Source organism: Onychostruthus taczanowskii, unplaced genomic scaffold, assembly GCF_017590055.1.
Source record: "Onychostruthus taczanowskii isolate IOZ18803 unplaced genomic scaffold, ASM1759005v1 scaffold53, whole genome shotgun sequence".
In the NCBI taxonomy this organism is placed as follows: Eukaryota; Metazoa; Chordata; class Aves; order Passeriformes; family Passeridae; genus Onychostruthus; species Onychostruthus taczanowskii.
The window spans coordinates 793,534-812,182 of NW_024502902.1; the positions used below are offsets into that span (position 1 = coordinate 793,534).

Here is an 18,649-nt window from a genome sequence, read left to right on the forward strand (position 1 = left end):
AAAATGCAAAAATCTAATAAGACATTAACAATTAAAAAAAAAATAAATCAGGGATATGAGGAAACTGCAGGAAGTGAGACTAACAGGGAGGCAGAGCCAGGACACTCTGCTATTTAAGACATCAGTGGTAATGTAAGAACACACATCTGAAGGTCCAAAGGACTAAACAGGAATTACAGAAAGAACTGAGATAAAAACCACACAAGTACCCTGACTGTGAGAGAAGTAAAGGAAGAAAAGCAGCAACAAAAAACCTATACAGAGCCACTTAAAACTTGAAGGGAAAAATGAGCTCAGCAAAAAAAGCAAGGAAGTAAAGTTTGCTAAAAGATTAAGGAAAAACAGTCAACTCCCGAATTTTACTTTTGCTTCAATATGCTATTTCTGAGAGGAGATATGCTATCTGAAATAAAGTTAATGCAGAAGGGAAACCAAAAGAACTTTCTTTATTTCCAAACTACATAACCTTTGATCTACCAGCACTGAGATCTCAGTCCTATGAGCTACTAAATAGCTTTTGCTTCCTTTTTTCTTTTTTTTTCTTCAGGAACAGAAACATTAACTGCTAATTTACAGAAATATATGCATAGTTGAAATATAACCTGATTTTGCTATCACTGTGGGTATTAATTTATTTTTATATGTTTATGGGAAAAAACAATTAGCTCGTGCAGTAATACTCGTGCTTTAGAGAAAATGGATCTTTTTAAATTAGACTTCAAAAACCTTCACGTTGACAGTTTCTATTAAGGCAGAATGAGATGCATGGTTACAACTAAATTAGGATGAAAAGTGGGCAGAGATACAAAATTAATTTTTTTATTGTTAATTCAGCAATAAAAAGACTTGAACAATTCTGAAGTCATAAAGAAGGTCCTGATCAGAAGCATTAAAAAAAGTGAAATAAGAAACGCTTGGAAAGGTCAGAAATAACTTCCATGCAATTATTTCACTGAAAGGTATGAAACCTGCAGAATTAAAGGGATTTAGCTAAAGTGTGTGTAGTGCATTGGCAATTACAGCTACAAATGTGGAGGAGTATGGACTGTAGTAAGAGGTGAACGAAGTGCACTGATATTTCAAAGCATCAAAGAGAGGTAATCATAGCAATTACATCATGTGATCAAGTTGCTATCTATACTAAGAAAGAAGAAGGAAAAAATAAAAGTCCATCAATATCTACAGAAGAGTTAAATGGAGATAAGATTTTAGGGCTCCTAATTCAGAAAAAAAACCTCTTTTAATTCTGTATCCAAAATATTCCATGTTTCTATCAATCTGAAGCACACACAGTCATAAATTTTCCTTAGAATTCTGCAAGTCTCTCAGGTTATGAATTAGAAATACATATAATAGTTATTTCCATGACCTTTTTGCTACTACTCAGCTACATTTATAAAATTAGTACGATAAATGAGATTTTTTTTTAATTAATCAGTTTTTTATATCCCAAAATTGGAAAAAAAAAAAAAAAACCCAAAGCAGCATAGACACACTCACATGAGCTGAAAGTTAAATAAGACTCAAAAATAGAAAAGTAATTCTAAATACCGGTATATTCAAGAGTCTATTTGTCTAAAAGCAGCCTTTGTTTTCAGGCAAGGAGAAAACCCAGCATTTCTGAGAACCAAACACAACCTGATGTTTCAAATCACAAAATGAAAGCTGTCTCCTTTGTTCCAAACTGGTGAGAATATAGCTTAAACTCTGCAATCACTGGGGTAATTTTGCTTGAAGAAATGTAAAGTTTGAATTTTGTAAATAGCACCTACTGATTGAAGCCATTAATGTGGAGAAATATTTTAAGAGCTTAGTAAGACCCCTGACCTAAAAAGGCATCTATGGGGAGCCTGTGGAGAAGCTTCTCATGTCACACTATTTATATTAAGTAGGCTGTAAACAAGTGTTTTCATCACAGACAACATGTGGGCTATGTTGTCCAAAGGAAAAGCAAAAGCTTGCAAATATTTAAAATAGACTGAGAGAAACATTCAGGTTAAGTGGTACAGCTAAAAGCTACAATTCATCTTTTTCTTCTCTAGTTCCTTGGTAGTAGTGAGGCACCTCCCAAAGTGTAGGACTGAGAGACCACTTTGCAGAAACCATGTCTGAGGGTAGAGACAGCATTTATCAACAGCTGGGGCAGAGGTGAATCCAGATCTTACCAGAAGCATGCCTCTGAGGTTTCAGCTCTCTTGTAAATGTAGACAGATTCCCAGGTTGTGGTTTTGAATGGCAGCTTAGAATGTCTCCAAAAATGAAAGAAGAATTGGTTCAGTTTCCTGGCTGGGGTCAGAAGGCGGGTTAGGTTTTCTTTGTAGTCACAGGACAGTCCAAAACTCCCTACAGAGATCAGAGGCAGGCTCAGTATTGTTTCAAGTCTGAAGGAAGAGATAAGAGGACAAGTCTGAACAGATTGCTGTTGCACCAAGGCAGCTACCGATTTCCAACCTCACCTCCCTCTCCTCTTGTGCCTTGAGTTAGTTTAACACAATCTGAACACAAACCAGAAGGTTCCTCAAGTACACAAGCAGACTTCAAGTCAATACTGGTACCAAAAAGCCCAGTTGAACTACTCTAGGCATCTTCTCACTCTGTCCCCAGTTACCCCTGCCCTTTTGGGTACCACACACCATTTCAGCCCCAAGGGTTGTGACAGAGTCCAAAGGCTCAAAACAGGCTTCTGCTACCTGGCTGCCATTACCATGGGATGGATTTAATCTCCCTATTGGGACAGTGCTGCAGGGTGACAGCTTTTTGCCATCAAAAAAGCTTTACTTTTACAATTCAAAGGAAAAATCTTTTCATTTCACAAAGGTGTATTTTAGGAGCTGTGCAACAGCAGCAGTCAGGGAGAAAAAATTAAGGCAACCCTATGCTGACAAGGAATTTGTAAAACAAAGACCATTTTATACACAGAGACAGTAAGCTTTTAAGGACAAAAGTATATTCCTGGATGTTGCGATGTAATCGGACTAAGCTCAAAGTATTTTTGTTCTTGTATGCTATTTTCTTATAACAGGAAATTTTGCCTGCAAAAACCATGGCCGTAAGAGTTGTTGGCATTACTGTGACAAAATTTTATTTTCCAGGTAAAGTTCACTCACCTAATTACAGGGTTTTTACTTATTGCAGTGGAAACAGTAGAAACAGACATAGATGATGTAATAAATAATTACAGGGAGAGTATTTCACTAATTAAACTGGTTTTGGGTTTTTTTCCTGACAGACTTAAAATAGAAGAGAATAGATTATTTCAGTTAAAAGGGACCTATAAAAATCATACAGTCCTGATTATTTCAGGACTGACCAAAAGCTACAGCATGTTATTCATAGAAACGCAGAATGGTTTGGGTTGGAAGAATCCTTACAGATCATCTTGTTCCAAACCCCCTGCCATGGACAGGGACACCTTCCACTAGAGCACTTACTAACTGCATTGTCCAAATGCCTTTTAAACATAACAAGCTTAAGGTATGACCCATCTCTCTAGGAAGCCTGTTCCAGTGTTCAGCCATGCTCCTGCTAAAAACATGCTTCCTAATGTCCAGCCTATATACACAGCTTTGAATCATTCCCACTTGTCCTGCTGCTGAGTCCTAGGAAGAAGAGATCAGCACCTCCGTCTACACTTGCCCTTCTCAGGAAGCTGTAGAAAGCAACAAGGTCTCCCCTCAGCCTCCTTTGCTCCAAACCCAGTGCCCTCAGCTCCTCACAGGACATGCCTTTCAGCCCTTTCACCAGTTTTGTAAACATTCAAAGACCTTCACATCTTTCTGAAATTGTGGGGCCCAGAACTACATGCAGTCCTCAAGGTGAGGCCACACCACTGCTGAGTACAGCTGGATAATCACCTCCCCTGACCAGCTGTTGATGCTGTGTCTGATGCACCCCAGGGTAGGGCTTGCCCTCTGTGGTGCCTGGGCACACTGGTGACTTTGGGGGTGCCAATCAGCACCCCCAGATCCCTTTCTGCAGGGTTGCTCTCCAGCTGCTCCTCAATCAATCATTCAACTTACTGTCAGGAATTAGCAGTTTCCCTAGTAAAGTTGGGTTTTATCCATGGGATTTGGAAGGGGATTTTTTTCCACCTACCAAACAGGGTGGCTATGCATAAAAGTCTTACTGCCTTGACTGTAGACCTCAAAGTGTCTGATACATTCTAAACACCAATGTCTCTGCAGGTTTGTTGCTCACAAAACAACTTTGTTCAGCAGCTGACATCTTTAACATCACAATATAAGGGGGAAGAATTGGTACTTACGAGACCATTTGGAAGGTGGCATAAGTGCAAGCAGGTCCTATGACAGCACAGCCAAGTGTGCCAGAATCCTGCAAGGAATCAAAGAGTGTCATTTGGTATAAAGCAGAGGACTGGCAGAGAGAGGAGGATGGGAGAATGAAGAAAATTGTAGTATATGAGGAGTCACAGAATTTACCTAACAAAAGCAAGAGAAGAGAGGAGCTACAGAAAGTTTAAAAGAACAAACATAAAGGGAAGAGGAAAAAAAATTACAGAAAGCCAAAAAAAGACAGAGTATGACATTTGTTAAGACACAGACAGCAAGTAAGCATTAAAATATTGTTATAGTTGCACATTTGAAATTACACCCAAGAATAGTTTGCATTTGCTGAAGACAGGGTGGTTGGTATTACAAGGTCCTGTGTATCAGAAAAATTATTAAATAAGTACACATGAAACTAGTATTTTAAAAAATCCTTCCATGACCATCAAATGAGGCCTGACCTGTATCTTTGTGTGTCATAAGGGACAACTTCTTAGCAAAGACTACAGAATGGTCATAGATTAGTAGACTTGAAAATTCTCATTGGATTGACCAAGTTTCACTCAGAGGTATGAAAATCTTCAGAAACTCAGCTTCTTGTAATGTACCGATTTTAACTGAAGCTTTTCCTCATATTAAAAGTTTCTCTCACGTGACTTCTGTGATTTCTAGTGAGAAGCAAGCACTTAATCTTTGCCCTTTGGGCATAGTTCCATAACCATTTCATTGGTAACAGTGCCAGCCTAATGAGTTCTCTGCCTACGTCCCCATCCTAACCACAGCTCTCTCTTTTGTGTATTGTGGAAACTGATGGCGAACCAGATCAGGATGTAATCCAGTTGGAAACTGACCTTTTTACTCTCCTTGGGCTGTTTTGAGTATTTGAGTTGTTGGTTTAGTTTTTTAGTTAATTGTTATTTGCAGTGTTTTTAATGGATTGCTTTGGCTGTCTGACCACACAAAGAGTTGTGAGGATATAAAAAGGATGTAACTTAAGCATAGGAAAAGGAGCCAAAAGCTGAAGGCAGTCTCTGGGAAGCATTCACAGAATCTCTCTCCAGTATTTGCCTGCTTCTTTTCACAAAACATACAGGAACATCTTCTCTTTAGAAACTTCACTTTCCTGTCAAATTTCTTTGGAGCTGAATAGCAGGATCAAAGGTTTAGAAGGAAAGACAGAGACACACACGCATACCCAGGCAGAAGGAAAGAAGTCTGCTACTCACATAAATGGTTTTGATGAGCTCCACACCTTCACAGGTGCTGGTACGGCAGGCTTGTGAGACATAGAATGATGAAGTAAAGGGGTGGAAGAAGGCTTTCACTGTAACATTTTCTCCTGTAGCACAAATGTAAAAGCAAACAGCATCATAAATTGCAGGTAACCACTAATACACTATTATCCCTCTCCTTCTGACACAGATCTGAGCAGCATTACACTCTGAGGTCTCCCTGCTTCTGCAAAGTCTACCTACAACGTACCCCCACTACTATGGATGTGACTGTGAAGTCCGTTCCAAGGTGGACTGCTGACTTCTGTTGAGTGTTAGTATTTCTTTTATTATTTCCTTGGAATCTCTTTTTCCCATTATATTCTAGAGTGACAGTAGATTGGTGATGTTGAAAGGAGAGGTAAGATATCAAAATAAATCAAAGCAATATGACTCTAAAGGAAGGAAAATATGGACTGCAGATTCTTCACACTTCAGATCGTGTTGTGATCAACAGATAGGGTCAAGAGGAAAATTATTTTCAGAAAGTAGAGGCTAATCCAGTCAGGAGAGGAAGCAAGGGCAACTCAATTACTACACAAGATGGATCACTGGTCTTGTCTGATCCAGTTCAATAACTTCCACATTACCAAACCCAGATGAACATCTCCAGAGAAGCATGCAGGAAGAGTCTGCCCAAACACCATGAAAATATATATGGTTCTGCCTGTTTGTAGAGCACTTCTATTTATACAAAGAGAGGTCATTATTTCCATAAGATCTACATAAGATAGGCAAGCAAGGAGTCTGTCTGAGAAGCACCTTGCTAAAGGTCAGATAAGCATAAAACTGCGACGCAAAGTGTGACAAGATATCACAGGAAGAGAGGGTTAACCAACACCCATTGGCTTACCTGTCATCTGGAATTCCTTTCGTACCCCTTCCAAGGCTTGTTCCACAGCTAACTTCAAACTACCAGTACTTAATGGGAAATCCGAGTAATTCATGAGCATCACATTGATCGCATAACTGTTGTTGCTACACCAATTTGAACCCTCTTTCTTCAGCAGCTGCAGTGAGGAAAACAAAGGCCAAATGGCCAGCAGCAATACCAGTTCCTTCATCATTGCTCAGTTTAGACCCATTGTGTGTGCTCTCCCACTTCTTTTTGTCCTCTAACTCTCTTTCTTTCAGATACTCTACATTGATTTTGTTCCTGGATAGAAAGAAAGAAAGATTTCCAGTCTGTAGATTCAAAGACAGGCTGTGCGATCCTTCTCTCCTGCACTTCCCTATCTCCTTCCCTGCCTTCACCTCTGCCCGTCCCTCCAGTGCAGTAGGTGGCACTTCAAGGTGAAAAAATAACAGCAGCAAAACTCAGGAAAAAAGAGAGGCTAAAGGTTGCTGAGAATGTTTGCTCATGGAAAGGCTGAGGCTATAAACTGAAACATTACCAGAAACCTTGCATGGTAAGTGCACTAACTCTTCATCACATGCATAAGCTGAGAGAAGGAAGAGGAGGGGACAAATGAACCACAAAGACAACTCTTCAAAATGGAAATAAAATATAAGGTCTGTTAAAGCCTAGAGGAAAACAGATGGTTACTTCATGTTTGCATTGCCCTATATCTCTTGATTACATTGCCACACCATCTCTGCTGATTGAGCTCATAAATAGAGGGTGTATTTTCTTCTGAGATAAATTACTAATTTCATTCCTTTAGCTTGTAACAGTGAAGTACTTTTTGTGTTGGCAAAAATGTCCCACTTACAGTCCTTCAGACCTTTCTTTCTTCTTACAGACTCAGTACAAGGATTGTCCACTCATTCTCACCCAGCACTGTGCACCAAAGTGCCCCAGGTCTGCCCCAGACACATCTGCCCTCATCACCCTTTCCCACCTCCTCAAATGGGGCCCTAGATAGTCATACTTTATGTGATGAACCTTTTGCATCAGGTAAGGATTAGCAAAGCTGAAGGTTTCTCAGACCTGCAGGACCAAAGCTAAATTTTAAACGGCATCACTTAAAAACCCCCACAAAACAACAAACAACAAACAAACAAACAAACCCCACCAACCCACAAGCCTTATGAAAAACTCTAGGCATTCTAGGCACAAAGGAAACAAATTTAAATAAAGTATAGAGTGTGCTTTTGCTGAATATGGGGTGTTTATGCACACATTCAACATGTTCTATTTTTCTACTGAAACCTACACTGAGGCTGTCAGATAATAAATCAGTTAACCTTTATTACCTTCCTGAAATAATTTTAAGACATATAATGAAAATAATCAGAAACAATGTAAGTAACAGGGCTTGGGTTATAAAACAAGACTGCAATTTCATGGCTTCTTTCAAAGCCTATATTTAGAAGGTATTGAATACACCTCAGATATTTTTGCACAGACCTTTTTATGTGATTCTGTTGTAACACCAAATTACTCTTGCTTGAATCTTTCTAATACCCAGAGAAGACCATGATCCAGAATTTAAAAGTAGATAATAAATATCTCTGCATATTTAATCTAGCATTTAATTAATAATACAGTAATTCTGAATTAACAGTCTGTCATGTAAACACGTGGACTAGTATGGCTGGCTAGAACCACAGATTGAGAATAGAACACAGCTTTCCATGTGGAGATCATCTGCTCATCACTGGCTCATTTTATAGGTATTTCCAATGTCCTTGAAACTTATCCCATATAAGTCAATAAGAGATTTATCATTAACTTCAGCAGAGCCGGATTTGCATTTTTATACTCTTCTTAGCCTATCTGGGAGAAACAGTCAGCATGAATAATGCAACTAGAACTGAGTATTTTACACAGCTGGTCACCCAGGGAGTATGTAATGGCATTGAAGTCTCCCTGGCTTTGTAGCTATTAATGTATTTATTTGGTTTTCTTAGCAGGTTGAAACTGTCCTTTAAAAACAAAAGTAAAATCAACGATAGTCTTATCACAGCATTTCTATTTACTCTCTCCCTTGTCCTACACCATCACAATGCCAGAATATTATATAAATTAATTGTTGACTTATCAACTTTTTAATTGCCTGGTGTGTGTGTAGTCTCTCAATGAATTCCCATGACAGAACAATCTGGTGATGTGGAGCAGCAGGGAATGTGGCAGGAGGCAGCAGCTAGGATGAAACAAGCTGTCCATGAAACCTGCCAAACACCACACTTTCCCTTGTACCTTGGGGCTTTGGACATCAAACACAGTTGCCTGGCAGACTGATCAGTAACATCTGCCTCATGGCATAAGAGAGACAAAGAAAAGCAGTGTCATTGCAATGTAAATATGACAGTTACTGATACTATAGATGTTCATGAGGGTGGAGAGATGAAAAAGCAAATAAATGAGTCAGATGTGTAAAGCACAAAATTTGATAGGTTTGCCACAAGGAAAAAAAAAAACTTCTGTAAATCTGTCCTTGTCGCTGCCTCTGCTTAAGGCATCATTAGCCCTGAGGAAGAGAAGGGATGAGACACAAATGCCAGTCCATTCATAGAGTCCTGGCTGCAGAACAGTTAAGTTCCCAAGGAGCCAAATTCATCTAATTCCTTCATAAGGTTCAATCTAGCAGTTTATAAACCCAAGAGGTTAACAGTGATACAAAACCAGCCAGCTACTCAAAGAAACCTTCCATAGCTCTCTAGAGCACTCTCCCCACTATCTCAGTAACTTTTCTCCAACCATGAGCCAGCTCTCATACTTCCAAGATTAGTCAGAGAAGGATACAGTTCAGAAACTCAGAAGACAAATGATGTGTTGGAGGCAAAAAGAAAGCTTTTTGAATCCTGTAGGTGACTGCAGCTTTAACTAGAAATACTGGCTTACAACAGAACTACAGGTAATGGGAGCATCCTGAAAGCAAATGCAAATAACTCTGCCTTCCTCTGAAAGAGTGTCTCTCATGGGTGGAGAAACAGAGCAAGAAATTCAAACACCAGCAATATCCTACCTAAGGTAACCTCTCCTGACAATCCACAAAACATTTTTAAAGCACATCTTTTAGAACTATTTATTCTCCCTTAAAAGTTCTGAGATTTAATCACGGCCTAAGGAATAAGGTGCTAAAAACCAGCATCTGACATCCCCAGTGCAATTCTTTTTAGCTGTCGCTTCTAGGCATCAGCTACTGCTATAATCTTGGCAGAAAGGTAAAACAGATCCTCAGTGTTACATAACTTCACTACGTGCAAGTGTCTTTCCAAGAAGTCAGTTCTTAGGTGAACATCAGCTTGAGAGAGACCCTCATCTTTGTAATCCTAGAATAATTAACAGCTCATGGAGGTCTCCCCTTGAATCACTGTAGTTTATCACTTATTTTGGCTTCAGCAGCACAGGGATGATCCAGATTCAGATAGGCAGGGCCTGTATTTATTTGTCTGAAGAAAAAAATTCAGTTCTTCACCAACATTACCTGTCCATATACTGTACAGCTACAAAACAGCCTAATAGTTTTCTTTAGGTAATCTTATAGTCAGTGTTGGATTAGAAATACCACCTCAAATTAACTCACCAGAGAACTGTATCATTGGTTTTAGTGAAAAGTGACTTTCAGTGCCTGGTTCTACAGTACTTTAAAGCACTGCATTTCTTCTGCCCTAGGATTTACTGAATAATCAACAACTAGATTTACAGGGTGTATTTGCAACTGATAATCAGCACTGACTTCCTGATCTAAAACTACTCTGAGAAGTTCTCTCTGTCTTCTGGAAAATTCAAGGACAGTCAGAGAAAAAGAAGAGCAAAAAATTCCAAAGACTTGTTCCTCTCTCAGCCTATGAAAGACTATGGTCTATAGAACATTTTCCACTCCTTTTTTAATGCAGCATGTCACAGGGTTTTCCTCATTTCAGTGGCTTCTCTATTTTTGTGCAGAGTCTGGAAGTCATGAAAATGGGAATGACAGGCCAGCCTAGGCACCACAGAGTCCCTCTGCCTATCAGCTCATAATGTATTGCAACTGAATGATGCACTGTCTATCTCCAACACCTTTACCACGTTCATTTTTAGGATCTTACTCTGGCATGCAGCCTATTTTTTACTTAGTTACAAATCATTACTTCCACTTGACCACTCATAGAGGATAAAATAGAGAAAATACATGGAACGAAAATTCCAGAAATCCCAGAAGAGCCAAAGACTTATGTGAAGTCTTTATATGCAGGTATCGAGTACCTGCAGTCAGTCCAACTGCTACTTGTGGTACTTAATAACAACAGTCCTAATGAGTCTGAAAATAACACAAATATATTGTCTCCTTGTCTTCAATTTCTTTGGTACCAAAGACAACCAAGGTAGCATTTTTTCAAGCCACTAGCTTTTAAAGAAGCATGCATTGTGATACAATCATCTTATTTTGCAGAATAACATATTTTGACAGTGTCCTTTAAAATGGAATTTTTCCCTGAATATTTGCTACAATTATTTCTCAATGTCATTTAATGACAATTGTTGTGATCAGCTTACATTTTTCACAGTTGCACATTATTTTTTATTTTCTCCAGAGCCAGGAAGTTTGACAGTACACGAGAATATGAGGTTCCATTAAAATAAAAGACATGCTGCAAGTCTCCAGCATTGCACAACTGAGACATGTGAAAAAGGGAGAGACAAAAACAATTTGAAAATATTATAAATAAAAATAATAGTAGAAGTACTCATGTTCTTAATTCACTAACTCTGAAAACAAATTTCCTTGATTTCAGTGGCATGAAATCTATCATGTCTATGTTTTTGAATAAGCAAGACTGTCAACATAGTTTGCATAAAATATAGATTTTTTAATAATAAATATGCATGAGACATTATATGTTGTATAGTTGATCATATTTAACCAACAGGATAAATGCTGAAAAATATCGATGTTGTTTTTAAGTTCTACCCACTATTACTAAGACTAATTCCAAATTATATTGATTGTCTGGGACTTTAACAGCTTCTACCCTGTCTTTAAAAAGATTTCAAAAATCAAATTGAAGAAAAATAAAATAGAAATGTTTCCATTTCCCTTTTCTCAGTTTTGTTAGAAGTTAGAATCACAAATATGGTTACAGACCAGAAATACACAAAAGAAAAAAAATACAGCACAGTAACATCTGTGTTTATTTAATGTCAGTAACTTACTGGTGTCAACTGGAGAATATAAAGATGTCTCCTTTAACTTTCAATATTAGAGAGGAGACCAGGGATATGAAATAATGTTTTCCCATATTTTAAATTATTTTAATAATACTTCTACTATCTAGACTTAGAGGACAATAATGTAAATTATTATGAATTTAGCTATATAGTACACATATATAGCAGCTGTATACCTAGATATAGTATATATGTATAGAAGCTGCATAGCAGCTATATTGACTCTTCAGAACTGATCTTTTTTTCTTTCTCATTTACTACAAAAGAACATAAAGAAAGATTTTGCAAACACTATCCTTTGGAACCAGCAACTGATAAGCAACAAGCCTGTAAACCAACATAAAAACATATGGGTCATGTGATGCACAATCCTGATAGTACAGCATGATAATATAGCCATTCCCATGGGTTATTAAGAGTTCAGGTTCCTGCCATAATTTAGTTACTGACACAGATTAGAATGAAATTACACTGCAAAGCACTGACTGTTCTCATCAGAAGTTACCAATCTAGTAAGAGGAACACTACAGACAAGGATAAGAAAAGTGGAATTGCATCATATTACCAACAGCATGGGTGCTGGCCCCATCTTCCTATTGATCTACTATGCTGCCACTACCAGAAGATGAAGCTAAATATGTGATGTGTCATAAACATCTAGCTCAATTAAGAAAGTCTTCTTCCTGTTAACTCTTTCCCAACACATATACAGTTTGATGTGAATATTATTTATCCACCTGATTTGTATGCTACAAAAATAAATAGTAGGATGTCTTTCCTCTTAACTACTGTTTTCTTGCTCTAAAGGACTTTGTTTCCAGAGTGACAGGACACATTCACATTTTCAGCATACCGGTTTGCCTCTTTTATCCACTCAGCAGGATACACTTCTGTCACGAGACAAATGTAAGCTGTCCTTAATGGGCAAACATCTGTTCTGTTTATCTTTACAAAGGTAAATAATTTATGTCCTGGACATATATTTCAGTTTTGTTAACCTCTTTCTATTAAACATTACACATGTTTATACTATGTGCTGGGCTGGAGTTATGAGATATTCAAGCTAGTCCACACTTGATCTTACAAATCCAGATGGCAGTGAAACACTGGAAATATATCAGCACATATCCTGAGACAGTACAACTGCATTCTTTGGGACAGTGCACCTGCAGTGATGTGGCTTTCTGGCTTGGATAAGTTTGTGCAGACACAGCTAACCATGCATTCCATTTTCAGTTCTATCACTGACTCATGCTGGACCAGTGGATTGTCTTGCCTCCCCTCCTTGAGTTCTACACACATAAACTTCTAAAAACTTACCTAAATGCAATGCTAACATCAAATACAAGAACAGCTTTTTTATTAACTTGACTGAATCTTGATGACAGGTACATGCTGGAAATATCAGAAAAATTCTGAAGGTGCATTTCCCACAGAACCATAAAAATCACAGACATAAACATGAGTGAAAACTAAAGCTTCCCCTGTCCCAATAAAGATAAAAATGATGATTTTTCACGTCACCATTTGGAGGTCTTTAACTGACATGGCTGCTTGCCTTCCTGAGCTGGGTAATAGAGACTGAACAAAAGCATTAAAGACGCACATGGTCCATCAACTTACATGTTTCAGTTTCTCCCATCATGGGTGAGAGATCCAGGGTAGATTAAGACTCAGAAGTTGCTGACGCCATAAAAAAAAGAAGCAAGTATTGTTCAAGTTCCTTGCTTTTAAAGGGATCATTTCCCAGTTTCTCATCTCAAGGGATTGCCTTTGTAGCTGTGGCAGGGGAGTGTTTCATTGCTTTCACTTTTGTGTATCATTTATCTTGAGATGTCAGATGTTGTCAGGTGCATTTTCAAAGATACAAGATGCAGAACATGGTGAAGCATCATTACTGAGAGAACATGATCTTACCCAGATATTGTGGGAATTGAAGAACATGATTGTTGCTGATGCAAAGGTCATGTCCTAACCTCTTGCTTTAGTTTATATTACTAGGAGGATTTTTCCACTTCTTGCTTTTGCTTTCTTTCCTTTTTTTAAATTTCCTTCCCTTCCTCCCTCTACCTTTCTTAGACCTCACTTTCCAGTCTCTGATTTATTTAAACACTCATTGCATCCTTTGATGATTATCGTGGTGTTTAGTCATAGGTGCATGACTTCCCTTTTGTTGCCATCAGTGTAAGTAAATTCCCATTCTCCCAGCAATTCTGTGTGGAAATAAACATGATCATTAATAATTTTACAGCTCACAGACTAGGATAATGGCACTGGCTAAAAGAATAGTGGAGATAAGAACTGCAGCAGTTCTCCAGTATTGTTCTAAAGTAGAAAAACTTTTTGACTTGCCTTTAATTTATGAATTGTCACCTTAGTGTTTCATATGAGGAAAAATTATAACATCTCCACCTACTTTGTATTGCATCTTAATAAAAATTTCTACACCAGACATGCTAAAAGTGTTTTGGTCAATTTGATGCTGCTATCACTTTTTATCACAGTTGACACTGTCATTCTTGTGCCCACAGCTAACCCACTGGCACTGTGCATCTGTTAGCCCTTGTGCATGCCCCAGCTTTGGATCCACCACATACAAATTCAGAAGCCACTTGGAAATGGGAGAAAGCAGTGGAGTAGCTGAGAGCTTGCTTTCATTTGAGTCAATATTTTAGCTGTATTTATGTTGATCCTTAGAACAATGGGTTCTTCTGAAAGAATCTCTTAAAATTTCAGTTACTTTTTCTTTAAAAAAAAATGAAAGGATCTTCCCTAATTGTACTGTCTGCTTGACCACATGAAATCAAATCTCTGAAAGGGCAAATAATTTCAGAATTATTTATGGAAATTAATTTTCTCCTGACAGAAATGTTACATAATAGAGAAGAACTATAAAAGCAGACTAAATCACTAGCACACATTCTTTATCATTTTGACTAAGTAATTAAAAATTAATTTCTTGCAGAGAAATACTTTGTGGGAGAGTGGATTATCTTCCTTCCTTCTTTGTGGCCTGTGGTGTGAAAGCACATTCATCAACACGGGACATTATCATGGTGCTGTTGTGCTCCAGTGGTTTCTGGCTGCAGAGCAATCTCTCAGAACTCCAAGCTGCGTATATCATTCCTAGGTCAAGCCATTTTGAAGTGACTGGGACACAGTGAATATGGAACCCATGCTCTGAAGAAGCAGCACACAGTTCTTTACTGCTGGTCTATATTACAGATGATTGGAATTTGATAGGATATATTTATTAATGCCCAAAAAAAGCTGGGGTTTTTTTCCTGATAAAGGTAGAGATACAGATACTTCATTAGTCCTGTCCATGAATATGCATTTTTAAGTTTTAAGTTAGTTGAGTTGTCAGCGATAGTGTAATGTGTTAGTCCTCTGCACTGACATTTCTAATCATAGAATGTTGGAAAAGATCTCTATGGTCATTGAGCTCAGGCATCAACCTAACACTCACTGCAGGTCTGTCAGTTCTCCATGTCCCTAAGTGCCACATCTACTTGTCTTTTGAACACTGTGGTGTGGTGATTCCACCACTTCCCTGGAGAACCTGTTACAATGCCTCACCATCCCTTCAGTGAAGAATTTTTTCCTAATGCCCAATCTAAACCTCCAATAACATAACTTGAGGCTGTTTCCACTTGTCACTTGGGACAAGAGACAAATCCTCACCTTGCTAAAACCCCCTTTCTAGTAACTGTAGAAAGCAATAAGATCTCACCTCAGCCTCCTTTTCTCCAGGCTAAACAACTCTAGCTCCTTCAGCCACTCATCATTATGTTATTAATCTTAAGAAAATATGTTCTTTGATGTTTGTCTTTGTATACTTCCAAGACTAATCAAAAAGAGATTGAATCTGTGAAACGGGAAGCAGCTAACAAGCAAGCTCTAAGTGATGTCCAGGTATTAGAAAGACAAATTAGTTGTTGGTAGAACTGCCTTGTTAAGGTTTAGGGCTTGACATGTTTGAATGATCTCAGACCTACATGGAGGTTAACAAAGCTTGGGAATAAGGATGTACCACTGATAGTGACACGAAGAATGCAGAACTTACAGGCCACAAGGACATTTGGCAGAACCACCAAGACAAGAAAAAACGAATAAAGACAACTCAGCAACTGTGCTGAATTAGCCCCAGGTGGGTAAAAGGTAATTGGCAGTGGATAAATTGTGACCACTGATTCATGGCCACTGACCCAAAAGATTGAGTGGACTAATCAGCATGAAAAGGAGAGAATCATTAATCAATAGAAGATAGAATACTGATTATTAAGGGAACTACGTAACTTGTAGACAATGGAGCTTAATGCCTTTGCTTGCTAAAACGCATAAACAATGAAAAGTTTTCGTAGTTGTCATGCTGGCTTTGTGCGTTTGCCACCCAGCATCCCCTTCTGTGCAGAACTGTAAATACATCAAAGACCTTGACTCTGTGTGTGGACTGGCCTCTTGAACACTGGATGAAAAGAAAACCTATTTTGGGACAATTAGACTTGTGCTCCAGACCCCTCAGCAGCTTTGCTGCCCTCCTTTGGACAAGCTCCAGCCCCTCAACGTCGTTCTTGTCGTGAGGGGCTCAACACTGGACACAGGGTTCGAGATGCGGCCTCACGACTGTACAGGGGCTGGCCGCACTTTATCTGGCACGGTGCCACTGGCCTCCTTGGCCACCGGGACACACGCTGCCTTAATTTCCAGCGCTGTCAACAGCACCCCCGGCTCCTTTCCCAGCTTTCCAGACACTCTGTCCCAAATCCGTGGCGCTGCTGAGACCCGAGTGCGGGACCCGGATGTTCAGGCCATGGACCAAAGGCGAGGAGAGGAAGAGCCACGGGCTTTGGGGGAGGAACCATCACGGCTCTGACTGAGGCGGCCGCCGCGGAGATCGCCGTCCGCCGCAGGGGAGGCGGAACCCTGGGGACGGCGCCGGTCGTCAGCCGGCGCCCTTTCACCGAAGCCTTCCGCCGTCCCGCCGTTACCCCGGCAACGGCGCCGCCGGCGCAACGCGGAGCCCGGGCCCGGCCGCAGGATGGTGAGGGGCGGCGGGGCGGTGAGGGATGGTAGGATGGTGAGGGGCGGCGGGGCGGCGAGGGAGCGCAGGATGGTGAGGGGCGGCGGGGCGGTGAGGGATGGCAGGATGGTGAAGGTTCGCAGGATGGTGAGGGTTCGCAGCATAGTGAGGGGCGGCGGGGCGGGGGAGGCACCGCCGAGGGAGGCCCCGCTCTGAGCCCGCTCCTCTTTGCTCTCTGCCCAGATGCTCTCGCGGGCCAAGCCGGCCGTGGGGGGTACCCCGCCGCCGGGAGACAGGCGGAGGAAGAAAGGGAAGGAGGTGCCACAGTTGGAAGAACTCCTGGCCCAGAGGGACTTCACCGGCGCGATCGCCTTGCTGGAGGTGATGGGCTCCCCTCTGGAGGGCGATATCGTCGCTGCCAGCCCTGTGCCCTGAGGGCTGCGGGGCGAGAGCACCCCTTCCCCTACCCTGTGACCCTCGCGTCCCCTTGGGGCTTCACAGAGCCGGGTTTGGCCTGTGAGCGCTGCCTGTTGCTTCTCTTCGAAATGTGAAAGCAGCTCCACCCCAGCAGCATCCACAGCTATTAAATCATCTGCCATATATGATAGCCTAGTATTGCTTTGGTTGTCCGTGGGGCTTTAGAAACTGTGGCAGCTGACAAAATTCTTACATTCTTTATTCTCTGCAAAGTTTAAACAGCACGTGGGTGAGGAGGAGGAGGATGGCAACCTTTGGATCGGATACTGTGCGTTTCATTTGGGTGACTACAAGAGAGCTCTGGAGGTAAGGTGGGGAAATCCTGCTTCCCAAGGTTGGAAATTTGAATGTTGTGATAAAGCAATGACAACAGGAGGAAGATGGTCTGTAACAGGGAACAGCCCTGCTAGCCAGTTAAAGTAGAAATGTACAGTAATAAGGCAGATGCTGTGGGAAGCGGTTTGAATTGGGGGAAAATGGTATTTTGCCTATGAAAATAGAAATTGTTAAATGTTATGTACTGACTTAATTCATACTAGGCTCAGTAGCTTAATTTGTTCTGTTGAATGTCATTGTTCATGTCCTAAATCCATCATTCCCTTTTTGCAGCTAGGTTTCCACAGTTTCATTTTTCAGGTTTAATAATATTTCTGTCTTCATTGTGTAGCTTATCTGTGATAGGTATGAAAAAATTCTTTCCTTAGAGGTTGATGCCCCTGACTATTTAATGTATTTTATTGTCTTCTTTGCATTTTCTTGTATTAGGTAACTCAATTAAATGAGACACTCTTTTTTTCTAAAAGCTTTAAGTCATTAAAATATATGTTAATTGTTCAAGTATGTACATTTTAATGTTTGCCTCTTACAGTTCTGTTGTGTCCCTTCACTCTGAAGCGTAACTGAACTATAGCTGGTTTTGCAGTCTTTGAACTTGCTTTCCCCATAATCAGTATTAAAAACAGATGTTAATTTAAAGTATTAACAACAGATAACAAAAAGAAAATAAATAGATTATAGAACAATAATGATATTTTCGCTCTTAGGTAAATAAATGGTCACATGCAAAAGAAGCATACATGAGGTGAAAACTCTAAAGCTTCTAAGTAAGAAAGGCACAAGGTACTCTGCCCTTTAAAAAATTGAAGAGAAAAACATCTGTTGGAGATATTAGAAATGCTCAGTGAATCAAATGGATGGTAAACACAGTATAGGAGTAGTACAGGACATCACAGTAATATAATATTCGTGTTTAGACTTGTGGAATTTAGATATTATGAATACAACAATCAGTTGCTGTAGTTAATTTACATCTAGGTAGTACGTGTTAACAGGAAGTGAACGTTTAAAAAAAAGAAAAAAGTTCATATACAAATGAAAAATATCATGCAATTTCTTTGGAATAAGAAATAATTTGAAAATAAGTTTGAAATAAATTTTGCTTTTTGAAATACCCAGTAGATGCTTTTATAGCCAGGGTAGATTTTGCATGTTTCCT

The 18,649-nt window shown here is 39.7% G+C and overlaps 2 protein-coding genes across 4 annotated transcripts in view; one reads left to right on the forward strand and one right to left on the reverse strand.

Annotated features, from left to right (window-relative positions):
- Positions 1-6,624, reverse strand: part of GUCY2C (guanylate cyclase 2C) — a 43,168-nt gene extending 36,544 nt beyond the window's left edge. Inside the window, exons 1-4 of the mRNA XM_041416777.1 lie at positions 6,411-6,624; positions 5,513-5,625; positions 4,265-4,332; positions 2,166-2,381 (exon numbers count right to left, since the gene is read on the reverse strand). Coding sequence (XP_041272711.1) covers positions 2,166-2,381; positions 4,265-4,332; positions 5,513-5,625; positions 6,411-6,624 — 611 coding nt within the window. The remainder of the gene's footprint in view (positions 1-2,165; positions 2,382-4,264; positions 4,333-5,512; positions 5,626-6,410) is intronic.
- A 9,898-nt stretch (positions 6,625-16,522) lies between these two features.
- TTC26 (tetratricopeptide repeat domain 26) overlaps positions 16,523-18,649 on the forward strand; it is a 54,301-nt gene continuing 52,174 nt past the window's right edge. For all 3 annotated transcript variants that reach the window (XM_041416721.1, XM_041416719.1, XM_041416720.1), the window contains exons 1-3: positions 16,523-16,698; positions 16,921-17,058; positions 17,368-17,460. In XM_041416721.1, coding sequence (XP_041272655.1) covers positions 16,696-16,698; positions 16,921-17,058; positions 17,368-17,460 — 234 coding nt within the window. In that variant the 5' untranslated portion in view covers positions 16,523-16,695. The remainder of the gene's footprint in view (positions 16,699-16,920; positions 17,059-17,367; positions 17,461-18,649) is intronic.